The 21,065-nt window shown below is 43.9% G+C and overlaps 1 protein-coding gene across 1 annotated transcript in view; it reads left to right on the forward strand.

Annotated features, from left to right (window-relative positions):
• The first annotated feature begins 7,830 nt into the window (after positions 1-7,830).
• LOC122557096 (sodium- and chloride-dependent neutral and basic amino acid transporter B(0+)-like) overlaps positions 7,831-21,065 on the forward strand; it is a 120,303-nt gene continuing 107,068 nt past the window's right edge. The window contains exons 1-2 of the mRNA XM_087992229.1: positions 7,831-7,845; positions 16,454-16,513. Coding sequence (XP_087848355.1) covers positions 16,463-16,513 — 51 coding nt within the window. The 5' untranslated portion in view covers positions 7,831-7,845; positions 16,454-16,462. The remainder of the gene's footprint in view (positions 7,846-16,453; positions 16,514-21,065) is intronic.

Here is a 21,065-nt window from a genome sequence, read left to right on the forward strand (position 1 = left end):
TCTCAGATGTGATATCAAAATTGAGTCCACATTTGCCCGTTTGGGTGAATGTTTTGGAAGGAGGACAGGGTAGATGTAAGTCAATCAACATGAAAAAAAATACATCATCTGGTCTTTTTCCATATTGCTGCTGGGTTTTGCAGTTTTTGAGTTAGCCACCATATTTCCTACATTACACCAATGCTGTTTCCTACATTACAGTTCACAGGCATTTCAATGCCTTGCGATATCCAGTAGTTATGATAAATGCAAGATCTTGGTTCTTCCACCGGCCTAGAACTGTTTTTGCCTCTGAGCTTATTTGTAAATGTGCAAACAGCCAGTAAAGTACGTACTGAATTGGCATACTCCAGGAGAGAAGTGAGACACCTTCCATATCAGTGAATCTTGTATATGAAGCTTCAGAATCTGGGTCTGAAATAGATATAACCCCAGTTGAGGTTATATTAAGCTTATTACAAGTCCCTTTTATAAATGTTGACAGTGACTCCCTGGGAATGTGCCATTTTGCTGTAAGCAGCATCCTTAGCTGGGCCAAACTCCCCTAGTCCTAATACTAACCATGTGTAATATGTGCAGCATTGGGTTCCTGTGCAGACTCAAGGGCTAGACTGCAATAGCTCCCTTTTAATCAAAGTGGAAAGGAAGTAAAGTAATATTGTTCTTACCTACAGCTACAAATTGACTGCTGAGTCCTAGAGTGATCAGCATGAAGAAAAATAACGTGGCCCATAAAGGTGCCCATGGCAACTATGCATGGGCCTATGGGTAGGCAATGAAAGCCAAACCGAAACGTAGATACAATTGAAATGGTCAACTAATTGTACTTAAAACAGTAATTCACAAACTGTTTCATTTCTTTTTAATTTAACACTCAATAATTAATGAAGACATTTTTTTTGTTGAAATGTATCACATTTTGTGCAGTAATGGATCTGAGACTTTGTGGCTCTCTTCCATCATGTTGAAACATTCAGTTGTTTGGTATTCCAATCCTGTTCACCAGTCTCTAATCTCAGCAACAAAGCCGTCCAGTTTCTGCTGAGAGTTGTGTGGCTTTGACTCTTGAAATATCATGTGCCTTTGCTTCTGAGTTTTATCCTCCTCCTCCACTTCAGTTTCTTCACCACATCTTCTCACTGGCCTCCCTTCCGCTCTGCTTCCCATGTGTGTCAACACTTCTATGCACTGTTCGCATGATCACTCACCCATCTCTCACCCCGATTTGTCAAATCCTTTCAATGTTTGTTCCATTTGGATCCCCCACTCTTTCCCCTTCTTTTCATATTTTCCACATTTTCTCTCTTCCTTCCTGTCTATTCCATTTTCTCATTCTTCCCATCTCCTTCCTAGTTGTTCTTTCCCTCCTTAATACAATGGAATTGACTCCAAAATCTGTGAACAGAGTGGATATGAGAAAAGAAAACAGCATCTTGGAATCCCTACAAGGAACAAAGTATCATTGTTCCTTGACAGAAGTTTCACCTCAGCGATACAGAAATTAAATACGGAATCTAAAAGAGACTGAAATCTGAAGATTTTTGTCTTGCTCGCATCAGGACTGTAATGCAAGAAACCAAAGTTGGTTAGGGAACTTCGTTTTTATACAACATGAGAAAATATTACTGTTTGGTTGGCCAATGTGTAGCATAGAGATACACCAGAAACCGTTAACTGCTAATCAAGCAGGTAGACTCTAATTGTTCAAGTCGGTACCATGCAAAATGGTCTTGTAGGGAATGCATGGAATATTAAACTGACATATGTGACCCTCCTTTACATTGCCAAATGGAATATAGCCACACATTGTAACTTTTCCAGTGAGGAAAGGGTCATGGAGACTGCTAATCTCTGCAGTACTCCCCCTGATGATACCATTATCAGTTTATCTGCCTGGTTCAAGTATTTCCAGCTAAGATTGACAGCCGATTTTCCTGCTCCTTGAATGCTGCCTGACCTGCTGTGCTTTTCCAGCACCACACTCTCAACTCTAATCTCCAGCATCTGCAGTCCTCACTTTTGCCTCACATCTCAATGAGTCAGGGTAGTTTGGGAATGTAGTTATACCTGTCATAGAGTCATAGAGATGTAAAGCATGGAAAAAGACCTTCAGTCCAACTCGTCCATGCTGACCAGATATCCAAACCCAATCCAGTCCCACCTGCCAGCACCCAGCCCATATCCCTCCAAACCCTTCCTATTCATATACCCATCCAAATGCCTCTTAAATGTTGCAATTGCACCAGCCTCCGCCACTTCCTCTGGCAGCTCATTCCATACACGTACCACCCTCTGCGTGAAAACGTTGCCCCTTAGGTCTCTTTTATATCTTTCCCCTCTCACCCTAAACCTAGGTCCTCTAGTTCTGGACTCCCCTGACCCCAGGGAAAAGACTTTGTCTATTTATCCTATCCATGCCCCTCATAATTTTGTAAACCTCTAAAGATCACCCCTCAGCCTCTGACCCTCCAGGGAAAACAGCCCCAGCCTCTGTTCAGCCTCTCCCTGTAGCTCAGATCCTCCAACCCTGGCAACATCCTTGTAAATCTTTTCTGAACCCTTTCAAGTTTCACAACATCCTTCTGATAGGAAGGAGACCAGAATTGCATGCCATATTCCAACAGTGGCTTAACCAATGTCCTGTACAGCCGCAACATGACCTCCCAACCCCTATATTCAATACTCTGACCAATAAAAGAAAGCATACCAAACACCGCCTTCACTATTCTATCTACCTGCTACTCCTCTTTCAAAGAGTTATGAACCTGCACTCCAAGGTCTCTTTGTTCAGCAACACTCCCTCGGACCTTACCATTAAGTGTATAAGTCCTGCTAAGATTCGCTTTCCCAAACTGCAGCACCTCGCATTTATCTGAATTAAACTCCATCTGCCACTTCTCAGCCCATTGGTCCATCTGGTCCAAATCCTGTTGTAATCTGAGGTAACCCTCTTCGCTGTCAACTACACCTCCAATTTTGGTGTCATCTGCAAACTTACTAACTGTACCTCTTATGCTCGCATCCAAATCATTTATGTAAATGATAAAAAGTAGAGGACCCAGCACTGATCCTTGTGGCACTCCAGTGGTCACAGGGCTCCAGTCTGAAAAACAACCCTCCACCACCACCCTGTGTCTTCTACCTTTGAGCCAGTTCGGTATCCAAATGGCTAGTTCTCCCTGTATTCCATGAGTTCTAACTTTGATAACCAGTCTCCCATTGGGAACCTTGTTGAGCACCTTACTGAAGTCCATATAGATCACATCTACCGCTCTGCCCTCATCAATCAAGTTTGTGAGACATGATTTCCCAGGCTCAAAGCCATGTTGACAATTCCTAATCAGTCCTTGCCTTTCTAAATACATGTGCATCCTGTCCCTCAGGATTCCCTCCAACAACTTGCCCACCACCGAGGTCAGACTCATTGGTCTGCAGTTCCTAGGCTTGTCCTTACCACTCTTCTTAAACAGTGGCACCATGTTAGCCAACCTCCAGTCTTCTGACACCTCACCTGTGACTATTGATGATACAAATATCTCAGCAAGAGGCCCAGCAATCATTTCTCTAGCTTCCCACAGAGTTCTAGGGTACACCTGATCAGGTCCTGGGGATTCATCCACCTTTATGCATTTCAAGAGATCCAGCACTTGTGTTTGATTTAGAAGCATAGATTATTAAAATCCCTACAGTGCTGAAAGAGGCAATTCGGCCCATTAGGTCTACACCAGCCTCGAAAGAGCATCCAACCAGACCCATGCCCACTACTCTATCCTTATAACCCTGCATTTCCCATGACTAGCCCACCTAGTCTGCACATCCCTGGACACTCTGGACAGTTTAGCATGGCCAATCCACCTAACCTGCATGTCTTTGGACTGTGGAAGGAAACCAGAGCACAGAGGAAACTCACACAGACACACGGAGAATGTACAAACTCCACACAGACTAAAAGGTTACTCAAAGCTCGAATCAAATCTGAGTCCCTGGTGCAGTGAGGCAGTGGTGATAACCACTGAGCCACCTTCCCTCAGAGTCAACTATTGGAACATGTTTACTCTGCCCAACTTGTTGGGTAAGTATTCGGCTAAGAATCATTGAACCGAGTGACGTTTCTCACTCAGCTCAGAATCTGAGATATTGCAAAGACTGACAATATGATGGGCAATTCATCAATTCCTTATCACCATCCCACATACATCTGACAATGCAATGGCTAGAAGATTTGTCCATTATGAGCACTTTGAATGATAGCTTTGCTGGCTTCTTCAGACTGCACAGAACAATTGCTGCAGCAGATCTGACAGAAACTCATGTCAGAAGTCCCTCAATGTGCAGACAGCTTGCTATTCCTGCCTAAAGATCCTGTTGCATCACTTTCTTCAGTCAAAGATCAATAATAACAAAATATGTTCCTGGCTGGGAGCCCAGTGAATGGGTAGATGAATAGTAAAAGCCTCTAATGTTTGATGACACGCGTTCATGTTACAGTACAACCAGTTGCAAGGAGTCATCAGCCTTAGATGTCTATACTTTCCCCAATAGAAGTGAGCACTGTACCTCTGGGAGTCCTGCTGCATGTTTCATCTGCTCCCCACCAACTGAAGCAGTCTGCCCACAGCAGGGGAGATTGGAAGGAAGCAAACAGATAGTCCAGAGTGCAACCAATGATGTCACTGTATGTCTATAATGGTACTGAACAGGACCATCATAATTCCCACACTTTGAATTTGAAATAGAAGCAGGAATACTGATTAGAAACAATTTACAATTGAATTGATTTAGTGTAAATGTATTCCGCTAGTCAGCAAAACCAACTGTGTTTAGTTGCAATTAGTTATTCGAAGTATTCCTGGGGCATCTCCATGTTGCTTTTAAATTATTTCCGAGATCAAGAACATTGGCAAGCACTTTAATACAATGAATAAAATCTGTAATTATTAATTTTAAAATAAGAAAGCTTCATTTATATCTTAGTAAGAAATCAGACTTCTTAGGAAAACATATGAAGAATATGACAACTTAGAAAACAGGAACACAAGTAGACCATTCATTCCCTCAGTTCTGCTCCATGAAACGAGATCATGGCTGATCTTCAATTTTAACATAATTTGCCTGATCTACTTCCATATCAATGATGTTTTAAACATACAATTCTAACAATTTCAGTATTGAATGTATTCAACGACTCAGTCTCTGTCGCCCTCTAAAGCACAGAATTGCAAAGATTCATCACCTTGTGAGTGAAGAAATTCCTCCTTATCTCAGTCCAAAGTCAGAGTGACTATGAACCCATTATCAATTGTAAAGACCCATCTCATTCATGAATGTCTTATAGGGGAGGAAATGGCCATCTTTCCCTGGCCTGATCTACATGGGAAACCCTACCCACAGCAATGTGGTTGACTCTAAACTGCCCTCTGACCAATTCAGCATGGACAATAAATGCAGGCCCAGCCAGCAACACCTACATCCCATGAATGAATTAAAAGAAAAAAAACTGATTTCCTTATTACTTTCTGAATCTCAAAGCAAATAATGAATTAGTTAAATGATGCAAATTCATTCTAGTCCTTAATCTGATTTTCCTGTAGTTTGAACCCAATCTAGCAAATTTTTTTCCGGCAGATTAAATTTTATGTATAAATTAAATTAGATTACCTACAGTATGGAAACAGGCTCTTTGGCCTAACAAGTCCACACCAACCCTCCGAAGAGTAACCCACCCAGACCCATTCCTCACATTTCCCCCTGACTAATGCAACTAACACTATGGACAATTTAGTATGGCCAATTCACATGACCCACACATCTTTGGATTGTGGGAGGAAACCAGAGCAATCGGAGGAAACCCACGCAGACACGGGGAGAATGTGTTGTACACCCACTGGTCGCTGGTCCAAGTTAAATTTTTACAACCAAGATCCTAACCCATTAACATCATTAACCATTAACCCGGAGGGACATCCTAGCTGGACACGGTCCAGTCCTCACCCAATGTACTCATATATGCACTTGTGATGGAAGAGTTGGCAATCAGCGACAGGATCTTGGTCTGTTATTTTCCTTCTTGGTTCTTCAGGGACTGCTGTGTCAATGACCTGTGAGATTTGATTTTATTTGTTAAAATGCAAAGTGGCATACCAGGTATCCTTCTTGCTCTCAAAACATTTAACTTGATAACTTTTCCCACTAACATTTCTCATCAGCGAATTTGAATTTGTTTCACCACTTTGCACTAATGGAAAATATTTCTAACACATATAAATTGTTTTCAGCAGCACTGTTTTATTTAAGTAAAACATCGAAAATTTCAAGGAGCAGTCACTTCTATTACAAAAAGAAATGGAGCACACAGCCATTACTAATGCTGGGGACTGAGGAACAGGTTTCCCTGATCTTGTTCTGATAGCTCACTAAACTGGGAGGGAAGAAAACATTGCATTCGCTGCATCTCTCTGTTCACTTTCTCAGTCTTTGCAAAACCAAATCCAGATCAGATTGCATCAAGGATATCGAGCAAGGCTGGCCTCAGGCTCCACTTACTAACATGAATTAAACACAATATTTAAACCTTTAACAAGCTCACGGTGCTGGATAAACATTAACCTTGTAACATGGGCACAGCTTTCCACATTGCAACAGGTCCGAGACTGGCAAACTGCCCAAAGGAACATTCCAAATAAAACATTGGCAATGAAAGCCAGCATCAGGGTGTAGGGAATTAGAAACACGCCTGGAAAATAGCAAGGGAAAGCTGAAATACATTGCACACACGTTAGGATTCATCATACATTTTTGATTTGAAAGTTAAAACCACAGAACATTTCAATTCAGATGACTCCAGTGGAAATAAATACCATAAATGACAGAACAGTGCGACTTCAAATTGCAACTTTACTTGTACAAGATAAATGTTTGAGCCATTATCCTATTGTTATATTCCCAGCAGACCAATTCATTTGAGACCTTCAGATTTCACCTGACATAAAGGAGATGCTCGAGTGCAACACAGGCATGTGTCTGTCAGGGAATTTATTATCTGGTCTTCTTTGTAGCTGAGAATACAATCTGTGCATTGAACAGAAAGCTTTTGCTTTGATTTTTCAACATGAAGTAAAGGATCGATCAACACCAGATAATTAGCAATTACCAAAGTATACAAATATATTCACTGGAATATCAGAGAATACACCAGCCCTCAAGCTCCACACTGGCTTTCAATCAAATCTTGTGTGTAATGCAATAGTTTCTTGGAGCCAATGTTCTACATTCTTTCACACAATCCCTCCCTTGAGATGTCTGACCCGAGGGGGCATTTTGCATTTTGAGTGCGAGCAGCAGCTAAGTTTAAACGAACCCGGAAGGCTACAGCTAAGGTGAGACAGTTTGTTTTAAAATTACTTACCGGTAGCGGGCAGTGGTGTTTTTTTTTCTCTTCACAGAAAGAGCGGGAGCCGCAGGGGGAAGTGACGACGACCAGAGGGGCAGCCGGGAAGGAAAGCAGTGAGTATAAATACTCACCCTTCGACGCCAACGGTCATTTTGAGTGCGAGCAGCAGCTGAGTTTAAACGAACCCAGAAGGCTACAGCTAAGGTGAGACAGTTTGTTTTAAAATTACTTACCGGTAGCGGGCAGCGGTGTTTTTTTTTTCTCTTCACAGAAAGCGCGGGAGCCGCACGGGGAAGTGACGACGACCAGAGGGGCAGTCGGAAGCTGGTGTAGCGCAAGCTTACCTGGGCAGGTTTTTTTCCTATAAAAGTGCGCAGGAGAGGAGCCCGAGGCACTACAGAGGTAGTGCCTCCCACCCGCCCTCCTCCTCTAACCTAATAATAAGACCCATTGTGGTAAGTAGGTAAGTGCTGCATTTTGCTTGTTCTATTCTTTAGACCTAGTTTTTTTTTAAAAGGTTACTTTTAGAGGGATGGCAGTGAAGGCAGTGCAATGTTCCTCTTGCAACATGTTTGAGGTGAGGGATGCCATGGCCGTCCCTGCTGATTACACTTGCAGGAAGTGCACCCATCTCCAGCTCCTCCAAGACCGTGTTAGGGAACTGGAGCTGGAGTTGGATGAACTCAGGATCATTCGGGAGGCAAAGGGGGTCATAGATCGGAGCTTTAGGGAAGTAGTAATTCCAAAGATTGCAGACAGATGGGTGACAGTGAGGGGGACTGGGAGGAAGCAGCCAATGCAGGGACCCCCTGTGGCCGTTCCCCTCAAGAACAAGTATACCGTTTTGGATACTTGTGGAGAGGGGGGGGACTTACCTCTGCCACGGATCCTGTCCCCGTTGCTCAGAAGGGAAGGGTGGAGAAGAGCAGAGCAATAGTTATTGGGGACTCGATAGTTCGGGGCACAGAGAGGCGGTTCTGTGGGGACGAGAGAGACTCACGTTTGGTATGTTGCCTTCCAGGTGCAAGTCTCTAATCATGTTTTCCGGGTCCTTAAGGGGGAGGGGGAGCAGCCCGAAGTCGTGGTCCACATTGGCACCAAAGACATAGGTAGGAGGAGGGCTGAGGATGTTAGGCAGGCTTTCAGGGAGCTAGGCTGGAAGCTCAGAGTTTGAACAAACAGAGTTGTTGTCTCTGGTTTGTTACCCATGCCACGTGATAGAGAGTCGAGGAATAGGGAGAGAGAACAGTTAAATGCGTGGCTACAGGGATGGTGCAGGAGGGAGAGATTCCGGTATCTGGATAACTGGGGTTCTTTCTGGGGAAGGTGGGACCTCTATAAACAGGATGGTCTACACCTGAACCTGAGGGGCACCAGCATCCTTGGGGGGAGGTTTGCTAGTGCTCTTGGGGGGGATTTAAACTAACTCTGCAGGGGCATGGGAACCTAGACTGTAGCTTTAGGGTGCAGGACCTGGAGTTAGGGTGCAGGACCTGGAGTGATGGTATCAATCTCAAAGGAGGGTGCCTGTAAACAGGAAAGTGTCTTGAAGTGTGTATACTTCAATGCAAGAAGTATACGAAATAAGGTAGGTGAACTTGCAGCGTGGGTTGGTACCTGGGATTTCGATGTTGTGGCTATTACGGAGATATGGGTAGAACAGGGACAGGATTGGCTGTTGCAGGTTCCAGGGTTTAAATGTTTTAGTAGGGTCAGAGGTGGGGATAAAAGAGGGGGAGGTGTGGCATTGCTTGTCAAAGATAGTATTACTGCGGTGGAAAGGACGATGGATGAAGACTCGACATCTGAGATAGTTTGGGCTGAGGTTAGGAATAGGAAAGGTGAGGTCACCCTGTTAGGAGTTTTCTACAGGCCTCCTAATAGTCCTAGAGACGTAGAAGAAAGGATTGCGAAGATGATTCAGGAGGAGATTGAAAGTAATAGGGTAGTTGTTATGGGGGACTTTAACTTTCCAGATATTGACTGGGAAAGCTATAGCTCGAGTTCGTTGGATGGGTCGGTGTTTGTCCAATGTGTGCAGGAGGGTTTCCTGACACAATATGTAGACAAGCCAACAAGAGGTGAGGCCATACTGGATTTGGTTCTGGGTAACGAACCAGGCCAGGTGTTAGAATTGGAGGTAGGTGAGCACTTTGGGGACAGTGACCACAATTCAGTGACTTTTACTCTAGTGATGGAGAGGGATAAGTGTGCACTGCAGGGCAAGAGTTATAGCTGAGGGCAGGGAAATTATGATGCGGTGAGGCACGACTTAGAATGCTTGGCTTGGAAAAGTAGGCTTCAAGGCATGGGCACAATTGACATGTGGAGTTTGTTCAAGGAGCAACTATTGAGTGTCATTGATAAATATGTACCTGTCAGGCAGGGAGGAAAGGGTTATGTGAGGGAGCTGTGGTTTAATAAGGAATTGGAATCCCTTGTTAAATGGAAGAGGGCGGCCTATGTAAAGATGAAGCGTGAAGGTTCAATTGGGGCGATTGAGAATTATAAGGTAGCCAGGAAGGATCTGAAGAGAGAATTAAGAGCAACAAGGAGGGGACATGAAAAGTCCTTAGTTGGTAGGATTAGGGAAAACCCTAAGGCTTTCTATAGGTATGTCAGGAATAAAAGAATGACTAGGGTAGGAATAGGTCCAGTCAAGAATAGTAGTGGGAAGTTGCGTGTGGAGGCTGAAGAGATTGGGGAGACACTGAATTAATACTTTTCGTCAGTATTCACTCAGGAACAGGACATTGTTGCTGATGTGAATATTGAGTCACAATTAATTAGAATGGACGGCTTTGAGGTATGTAGGGAAGAGGTGTTGGAAATTCTGGAAAGGGTGAAAATAGATAAGTCCCCTGGGCCTGATAGCGTTTATCCTAGGATTCTCTGGGAAGCAAGGGAGGAGATTGCAGAGCCATTGGCCTTGATTTTTATGTCCTCGTTGTCTACAGGAATAGTGCCAGAAGACTGGAGGCTAGCAAATGTGGTTCCCTTGTTCAAGAAGGGGAGTAGGGATAACCCTAGTAACTATAGGCCGGTGAGTGTCACTTCTGTTGTGGGCAAAGTCTTAGAGAGAATTGTAAGGGATAGGATTTATGAACATCTGGATAGGAATAATGTGATCAAGGATAGTCAGCATGGTTTTGTGAAGGGCAGGTCGTGCCTCACAAACCTTATTGAATTCTTTGAGGAGGTGACTAAGGAGGGAGACAAGGGTAAAACGGTAGATGTGGTGTATATGGATTTTAGTAAGGCGTTTGATAAGGTTCTCCATGGTAGGCTACTGCAAAAAATACGGAGGTATGGCATTGAGGGTGAGTTGGAGGTTTGGATTAGGAATTGGCTGGCGGGAAGAAGACAGAGGGTAGTAGTTGATGGTAAAGGTTCATCTTGGAGTGCAGTTACTAGCGGTGTTCCGCAAGGATCTATTTTGGGACTATTGCTGTTTGTCATTTTTATAAATGACCTGGAGGAGGAGCTAGAAGGTTGGGTGAGCAAGTTTGCGGATTATACGAAAGTCGGTGGAGTTGTTGACAGTGAGGAAGGACGTGGCAGGTTACAGCGGGATATAGATAAGTTGCAGAGCTGGGCAGAAAGGTGGCAAATGGAGTTCAATGTAGGTAAGTGTGAGGTGATTCACTAACAAAAAGATGGGGTACTGGGCTAATGGTCGGATACTTGGTAGTGTGGATGAGCAGAGGGATCTTGGTGTCCATGTACACAGATCTCTGAAAGTTGCCACCCAGGTAAATAGTGCGGTGAAGAAGGCATATGGCGTACTGGCTTTTATTGGTAGAGGAATTGAGTTCCGGAGCCCTGAGGTCATGTTGCAGTTGTATAAGACTCTGGTGCGGCCGCATCCGGAGCATAGTGTGCAGTTTTGATCTCCATACTATAGGAAGGATGTGGAGGCACTGGAACGGGTGCAGAGGAGGTTTACCAGGATGTTGCCTGGTATGGTAGGAAGATCGTATGAGGAAAGGCTGAGGCACTTGGGGCTGTTTTCAATGGAGAAAAGAAGGTTTAGGGGTGACTTGATAGAGGTGTACAAGATGATTAGGGGTTTAGATAGGGTTGACCATGAGAACCTTTTTCCACGTATGGAGTCAGCTATTACGAGGGGGCATAGCTTTAAATTAAGGGGTGGTAGGTGTAGGACAGATGTTAGGGGTAGATTCTTTACTCAGCGAGTCGTGAGTTCATGGAATGCCCTGCCAGTAGCAGTGATGGACTCTCCCTCTTTATGGGCATTTAAACGGGCATTGGATAGGCATATGGAGGATAGTGGGCTAGTGTAGGTTAGGTGGGCTTGGATCGGCGCAACATCGAGGGCCAAAGGGCCTGTACTGCGCTGCATTCTTCTATGTTCTATGTTCTATAAAAACGAGAGGTTCAGGAGGGGCGGCCGAGAGTAGCAAAAGATCTAAAAGGTTTAGTTGCTGTCCCACCATACATCTTGGAATCCACACTGGGTCATTTTCCACTGTACAAAATATCCTGAGGCTTTTCACTGTCCAATACAGTCAACATGAACAGCAAAAGCATCTCATTTCCAACTATTATTTCCCAGCACAAAACAAACAGAATGGTGGATGCTAGAAATCTGAAGCAAAGACAGAAATTGCTGGAGAAGCTCAGCAAATCTGGCAGTATCTGTGGAAAGAAACTGGAATTAATATTTCGCATCCAGAGTTCTGAGGAATGGTCACTGCACCCGAAGTTGTAACTCTGCTTTCTCTCCACAACTGCTACACACCATATTTCCCATAGCTGACTCACCAAACCTGCAGAACCTTGGACACTATGGGCAATTTAACATGGCCCGTCCACCTAATCTTTGGACTGTGGGAGGAAACCAGAGCACCTGGAGGAAACGTATGCATGCACTGAAAGGAAGTGCAAACTCCAAATGGAGTCAACCAATGCTGGAATCGAACTCAGGTCCTTGATGTTGAGGCAGCAGTGCTAACCACTGTGTAATCATGTACCCTACTTGCATAGAGAGGACTGAAGGAGGCATGGGCATGAGAAGACAATGAGATGAGGAAGAGAGTGATTCAATGGACGTGTGAGGCACTTCAAGAGGGGAATTGATGAAGCTGGAATTTGTGCTACTCTGTGCATCACTTCTCAGGGAATATGATTAGTTGAGAGAAGCTTGGCACCTGAATGTGTTGTCCCACTGACTTCTCCCTCCCTTCTGAGATCCCGGATCTCCTTGGTAACTGGTGAGAGCACACTGCTGCTGCCGATTTCCATCCTTGCTCAAAGACACTGTCGTATTCCTCTGGTGGTTGGGAGAAAATTCCACACTGTCATTCCTCAGATCCTGCAACAGGATATTCAGCAAGGAGTGAGAAACATAGTCATCTTGGGTCTTCTCCCCATTCCTTATGGTGGTAGCAGCCTCAAACTCCAAAGCCAGCAAAGCCATTCCAAACTTTGTCCAAGTTCCTTCAATAGAAACGCTATGTTTGACAGAATGGGTGTGACATCCCCATCCACCTTCCTGGTTTGGCACTGGGAAGCTGACACCGTAACTTGGAACCTCGGCAAAAACAGAGAAAAGGAATCGTCAGATTCCACCGTTGACAGACCCAAGGGGAGGACAATCCACCATGGTGTCATGGATTACAAGCCAGGATTTGATTGATGAGAGCTGATCCAGAGGAGGGTCAATGAAGTAGTCTGTTCAGAGAATATTCCTTCAGTAACAATATTGTCAGAGTTACATCCTGATTTTAAAGCCCAGGACCTGCTTCTGTTAAATGGAACAGATGCTCAGTAACACAATAAACATCCTGGGATTGGGAACTGAAGAGGGTTTGGATAGGGATCAGCTGACTATCCACAATCATTCAGTAGCCAGCAATGAAAAGTAAAAAGGAGTGAAGCTCAACCAGTGAGGGTGTGGAGGATAACATGAATAGCCTCAAGAATGGTAACTTGCTTGAGGCATTCATGTGTCCCAGTATGGACTGTGTGCTGCCTCAGGCACAGGCGCTGTGCTTGACTCCAAGGGGAAACTACTTGTGGTCATTGTCTTTCATTTGTAAGAGAGGACCATATCATAAAAGTATGAGACAGGGAGGTGCAGCATACAGTCCAGCCTGACCCCAATAGAGAATATGGATTACACACAAGACACCACGGAGGCCACTTCTTCACTGATGATGAGGAAGGAGTGCTCACTCAACAGGATGAGATGATTTTGCTCAGAGGGCACGAGAATTGATCTGAAAACATGAGGAGGCACAGTGCTCACGGAATAGCCAGTGGGAACACAGTAACCATTGGCCTTCCATCTATCTGTTCTGTCATGCAGGTGAGAGTCTGACTCTACAGAAAAGAGCCTTTGAAGAAGAGAAGGGGATCCCAATGGGATTCACAGTCACTGCCTGATACGATACTGGAAGACTTGCTCGTAACACGAGGAGATTTGGTGAGCAGATAAAGGTCATCTGTCCCCTCCACCACCTCCCCACCCCCTCCTGGGGTTTTCTGTTCTTTCTACTCTGGCAGTTAGACACATCTGAAGCCACCAAACAGGACTACTTGAATGCCAAACATCATAAGCAGCAAGTAATAGACAGAGCTAAGTGATTCCACAACCAATGGATTAGGTCTAAGCTCTGCAGTCCTGCTAGATCCAGTTGCAAATGGTGGTAGATGATTAAACAACTCACTGGAGTTGTGGAGGAAGTTCCACAAATATCCTCAGTGATGGAAGAGCACAGCACATCAGTGCAAAAGATAAGGCTGAAGCTTTCACAGCAATCTTTAGCCAGAAATGCTGAGTGGATGATCCATCTCAGCCTCCTCCAATGGTCCTCAGCATCACAGGTAGTCTTCAGCCAACTCGATTCACTGCACATAAAACAAAGAAATGGTTGAAGACACTGGTTACTACAAAGGCTATGGGTTCTCACAACATTCTGACAATAGTACTGAAGACTTGTACTCCAGAACTTGGCACTCCCCTAACCAAGCCATTCCAGTACAGTTACAATACCAGTATCTTCCTGACAATGTGGAAAATTGCCCAGGTTTATCCTGTCCATAAAAAGCAGGACCAACCCAACCCAGCCAATTACCACCCCATCAGTCTAAGTCTCGATCATTAGTAAAGTGATAGAAGGTGTCATCAACAGTTCTATCAAGCAGCACTTGCTCAGTGATTCCCAGTTTGGGTTCATCCAGGGCCACTCAGCTCTGGACCTCATTACAGTCTTGGTCCAAGTATGGACAAAAAGAGCTGAATTCCAGAGGTGAGGTGAGAGTGACAGCCCTTGACATCAATCTCCATTCGACAGAGTTTGGCATCAAGAAGCCCTAGAAAAACTGGAATCAATGGGTAAAAGGGGGAAAATGGTTGTGTTTGTTGGAGGTCAGTCATCTCAGCTCCAGGACATCTCTGCAGGAGTTCCTCAAGGCAGTGTCCTAGGCCCAACCATCTTCAGTTGCTTCATCAATGACCTTCCCTCCATCACAAGATCATGACTGGGATATTTGCCAATGATTTTACAATGTTCAACAGTATTCGCGACCCTCAGACACTGAAACAGTCCATGTTCAAATGCAACAAGATTTGGACTATATCCAAGCTTGAAACTTTATTGCTGGAACAGCACAGCAGGTCAGGCAGCATCCAGGGAACAGGAGATTCGACGTTTCGGGCACAGGCCCTTCTTCAGGAATGATTCCTGAAGAAGGGCCTGTGCCCGAAACGTCGAATCTCCTGTTCCCTGGATGCTGTCTGACCTGCTGTGCTGTTCCAGCAATAAAGTTTCAACTTTGATCTCCAGCATCTGCAGACCTCACTTTCTCCTATATCCAAGCTTGGGCTTACAAATGGCAAGTAACATTTGTGCCATACAAATGCCAGGCTATGACCATCACTAATAAGAAGCAATCTAACTACCTCCCTTTGGCATTCAATGGCATTACATTACTGAATTCCCAACTATCAACATCCTGGGGGCTATCATTGACCAGAAACTTAACTGGACTCTCCACATTAACACAGTAGCTACAAGAGCAGGTCAGAAGCTAGGAATACTGCAGTGCTCAACTCACCTCCTGACTCCGCAAAGCCTGTCCACCATCTTAAATATATTCAATTCCTGAAGAAGGGCATGTGCCCGAAACGTCGAATCTTCTGTTCCCTAGATGCTGCCTGACCTGCTGTGCTGTTCCAGCAATAAAGTTTCAGCTTTGATCTCCAGCGTCTGCAGACCTCACTTTCTCCACCATCTACAAGGCACAAGTCAGGAATGTGATGGAGTACTCCCCACTTGCCTGGATGAGTGCAGCTCCAACAACACTCAAGAAGCTTGACACCATCCAGGACAAAGCAGCGCGCATGATTGGCATTACATCCACAAGCATCCACTCCCTCCACCACCAACGCTCAGTAGCAGCAGAATGTACTATCTACAAGATGCATTGCAGAAATTCTCCAAAGATCCTCAGACAGCATATTCCAAACCCATGACCACTTCCATCTAGAAGGGCAAAGGCAGCAGATATATGGGAACACCAGCACCTCACCACCTTCAAATTCCCCTCCAAGCTGCTTGTCATCCTGACTTGGAAATATATTGTTGTTCCCTCATTGTCACTGCGTCAAAATCCTGGAATTCCCTCCCTAATGGTTTTGTGGGTCAACCCATATCAGATGGACTGCAGCGGTTCAAGAAGGCAGCTTACCACCACTTTCGCAAGGGCAACCAGGGATGGGCAATAAATATTGCCCCAGCCCACATCTCACAAAATGAATTGTAAAAAAAAAACATGGTTCTGTCATTCTCACATTCCAATAATTTAATCTGAACTGTCAACATCCTTTCTCCCCCCAGCACTCCAACCCCAACAACCCATCATTATTGTGTAAATGCTCCCTCCTCCACATTTCGCATCAGCTTTGATGAAGAATCACCTAGACTCGAAACATTAGCTTGCTTTCTCTCCATGGATGTTGACTGTACGGCTGTGATCTCCAGTATATGTTGTTTTCGGTCCAGATTCCAGCATCTGACATAATTTGCTTCTATCCAGAACCCTGTGATGCCTGATCTGTGCCAAGGTTCAGAACTCTGGGCTGCCGAGGGACTTGAGGTGAGTGTGGGTCTAGTTGTCATGGTCCCCAGTGACATAAATAGGATTAGGAAATGCATTCAGAATAGGGAGTATGAACTGGAAGGGTCTAACTCAGAAAGCAGCACCCCAATGATCTGAGCCACAAGACCATGAGACATCGGAGCAGAAACTAGCTCATTCAGTTGAGTTTGATCCATCTTTCAATCACGGCTGATAATTTTCTCAACCCTATTCTCCCGCTTTAACACTTGATCCCCTTGACAATCAATAACCTATCTATCTCCATCTTAAATATATTCAATAACCTGACCTCCACAGCCTTCTGTGGCAGTGAATCCATTAGAGAGAGCCATTACAGAGACATGAATGTGTGGCTCAAACACTAGTGAGAGAGTGCTGAGTTTTACACAAATAGTTGGGCAACAGTATGTGAGGGGAGATGTGGTAAACTAAAGGGAAATGATAGGGCATTAGAGCAAAGTAACAACTTGAAGATTCAGCTTGTGACCAAACAATACAAAACATGTAAACACAAGATTACACCAATTGACAAGGGCAGAGCTTGCAAAATCATAAAAGATGGAGTTAAGGGGCAGCATGGTGGCTCAGTGGTTAGCACTGCTGCTTCATAGTGCCAGGGACCTGGATTCATTTCCAGCCTCGGGCAACTGTCTGAGTAGAGGTTGCAAATTCTCCGGCTGCACCAGTTCCCTCCCATAGTCCAAAGATGCACAGGTTAGGCAGATTGGCCATGCTAAATTGTCTGTGGTGCCCAGGGATGTGCAGGCTAGGTGGATTAGCCATGGGAAATACATGGATAAATAATGATTTGGAGATGCTGGTATTGGACTGGGGTGTACAAAGTTAAAAATCACACAAACCAGGTTATAGTCCAACATGTTTAATTGGAAGCACTAGCTTTCAGAGCGCTGCTCCTTCGTCAGGTGGTTGTGGAGTACACAATTGTAAGACACAGAATTTATAGCAAACGTTTATAGTGTGAAGTAACTGAAATTATACATTGAAAAATACCTTGATTGTTAAGTCTCTCATCTGTTAGAATGACCATGATAGTTTCATTTCTTTCATATGTAAATCACAAAACCTTTTTAAAAAGTTACATTCTCAGGTTAACTATAACAATTGGTGTCAGCCCAGATAAAATGTTAAGATGTTGAAGGTGTTTTGCTGTCTGTGCCATAACGTTTAGACTGATCCTAATCTAAAAAGTGAGTTAACAGAATCTTACATGGATTCATGCAGTTTTTGAGCAAAGTACAATGTAACTCTGCAAGTACAAATTCACCCCACAAATGTATATGTGTATGTGTGCATGTGGGTTTGTGCGCGCATGTGTGTGTGTGTGTCTGGGGTGGGGGGTTGTGAGTTTCTGTGAGAGAGAGTGTATATGTGTGTGTGAGTGTAAAGTGTCTGTGAGAGGATGCATGTGTGACTGTGGGAGTGTGCGTGTCTGTGTATAGGTGTGTCTGTGTGTATATAGGAGTGCGTGTGTGTGTATAGTGCAATGGTGGTCACCTCTGGTGTGACATGAACCCAAGGTTCCGGTTGAGGCCCTCCTATGGGTACCGAACTTAGCTATCAGCCTCTGCTCAGCCACTTTTCACTGCTGCCTGTCCCGAAATCCGCCTTGAAGGATGGTCACCCGAAGGTCCAAGGTTGAATGTCCTGGACCACTGAAGTGTTCTCCAACTGGGAGGGAACACTCCAGTCTGTTGATTGTTAGGCAGTGCCCATTCATTCATTGTCATAGCCTCTGCTCGGTTTCACCAATGTACCATGCCTCAGGGCATCCTTGCCTGCAGCGTATGAGATAGACAACGTTGGCTGAGTCGTATGAGTACCTGCCACGTACATGGTGGGAGGTGTCCCCACGCGTAATGGTGGTATCCATGTCCGCACTCTGACTCGTCTGGCTAAATAAGTAAGTTAAGAGTAGTATTAAATTGAAAGAATTGTTAAACAATTCTCTGAATATTACAGGCACGTCAGATGATTGGACAGATTTTAGAAAATATGCAAAGGACTGACTGAAAATTTGAGTCGAAGAGTGTGGCACTGGAAAATCACAGTAAGTCAGGCAGCACCCGAGGAGCAGGAGAATTGATGTTTCAGGCATAAGCCCTTCATCAAGAATGACTGAAAATTAGTGAAGGCAAAGATATTAAATATAAGAGAAAGTTAGCTCGAATATAAAATTAGATTGTAAGAGTTTCTGCAGTGCTTGTAAAGAAACAAGTATCTTTAACCAATGTTGGACATCTGGAGGGGGAGTCTAGGGAATTAATATGTAGAGGCACTGAATAGCGTTTTTGGGTCTGTCTTCACTGTTAAACCCCACAAAAACCTCCCAAAGATATTTGAAAATCAGGGCAAAAGTGAGGGGAAAAAAAAACAAGTGTGATCATCATGAAAACATGTTGGGAAAACTATTAAATCTAAAGATGGACAAGTATGTGAGATGATGGCAAAGTGGTAATAATATTGGATGAGTAATCCAAAAAAATAGAATATTATTTGGAGATGTGAGTTCAAAAAAGGATTGGTGCTGGGTCCACTGTTGGTTGTCATTTATATATATGTGATTTGGATGAGGATATAGAAAGCATAGTTTGTAGGTTTGCAGATAACACCAAAGTTGGTGGTAAAGTGGTCGGTGAAGAAGGTTATCTAAATGCACAATGAGATCTTGATCAGTTGGTCCAATGGGCCGAGGAGTGGCAGATGGAGTTTAATTTAGGTAATCACGAGATGTAGCATTTTGGTAAGCCAAGCCAGGGCAGGACTTACATAGTTAATGGTAGGGCCCTGGAGAGGGCTGTGGAACAGAGACCTCGGGGTAGAAATACATAGTTCCTTGAAAGTGGCATCACAGGTAGACAGGATGGTGAAGAAAGCATTTAGCACACTTGCCTTCATTGCTCAGAACATTAAGTATAGGAGTTGGGACATCATGTTGTGTCTGTATAGGACATTGGTGAGGCTGCCTTTGGAGTACGGTATATGGTTCCAGTCACCCTGCTATAGGAAGGATGTTGTTAAATTAGAAAGGGGGCAGAACAGATTTACAAGGATGTTACCAATCATTAATAATGTGGATAAAAAATAACTTTTCCCGAGTGTAGGTCAGTTCAAACTAGAGGGCGTAGGTTTTAGATGGGAGGGGAAAGATTTAAAAGGAACCTGAGGGGCAGCTTTTTCACACAAATGGTTGTGCGTATATAGTATGAACTGCCAGAGAAAATGGTAGTTGCTGTCTTAACGTTTAAAATACATTTGGACAGGTACATGAAGGGAAAGGTCTAAAGGTATATGGACCAAACGCTGGCAAATGGTTTTAGTTTAGTTTGGGAACCTTGGTCGGCATGGATGAGTTGGTTCAAAGAGTCTGTTTCCAGGCTGTATGAGACAATGAATCTCGCCATGGCAAAACTTAAGTACAATAAAAGTTCTGGAATTAAAATGTCACCTCATGGTGACTGTATTACCACTGTTGATAATCATAAATACACATAAGGTTCATAAATGACCCTTTAAGAAAGAAATCGACCATCCATACCAGGCGTCTGGCCTATATGTAACACCAGACTGAAAGTAATGTGGTTGTGTCTTAACTTCCTTCTGATCAATTAGAGATGGGCAATAAATAGCCAATGATTCCACATCCTGTAAATGAATAACAAAAGCCCCAAGGATCTCATAACCTATATCCTACAGTCTTTCCAAACTATAGAGGCAGCAAAGACACTGTTTGTAATGTCCCAAAACTTCTTAAATTTTCAAAGATACAAAGTGATTGGAAGTTAGCAAATAACATCCGTGTTCTAATTTGAAGGGATCCAGAAAGCAGGACATTTTGGGCCTAACGTTTCTCATATGGAAAATTTTGGAATCCATTAAAGTCAACATGGCTTTGTAAAAGTGAAATCATTTTAACGTGTTATGACAGCTCATTCAGCAAGTAACAAGCAAAGTGAATAAAGGAGAACTTGTAGATATGGTGCATGTGGAGTTCCACAAGGTTTTTGACAAGGTGCCAAATCAAAGGCTACTACACAAAATAGGAACCAATGAGCGAAGTGTTAATACATTAAGATGGATAAAGAATTGGTTAGCTGAGCAAAAGTTGGGTTGGCAAACTCTAATGGGAGTGCCACAAGGATCAGTGCTGAGGACTCAAATAATTAAACTCTATACCAAAGACTTCAATGAGGGGATCAAACATCTTGTTGCTAAATTTGCTAATGATGTAAGGTCAAAAAATAAGTTGTCTAGAGGATAACAATTCTTTACAAAACGTCATAGATAGATTAACTGAGTGGGCAAAAATGGAGCAAATGGAGTATAAGTTGGGAAAGTGTGAGCTTGACAGGAAGAGGAGAAAAGTGAAATCCCATTTATATGTAAAAGTAAAATCATTACAATCTTACCAGATCAAAGGGCTGCTCTCTCGTTAGTGTTTAACCTGAGGGCCACCAAGACTCACGTGAAGGGAGATGTTGAGAAGGAGAGTTCTTCATGGTACCTTGACCTGTGCAGGAATTGAAGCCAC

The sequence above is a fragment of the Chiloscyllium plagiosum genome, unplaced genomic scaffold, assembly GCF_037043375.1.
Source record: "Chiloscyllium plagiosum isolate Xiang-an unplaced genomic scaffold, Cpla_swu_hap1 HiC_scaffold_11, whole genome shotgun sequence".
NCBI lineage: Eukaryota > Metazoa > Chordata > Chondrichthyes > Orectolobiformes > Hemiscylliidae > Chiloscyllium > Chiloscyllium plagiosum.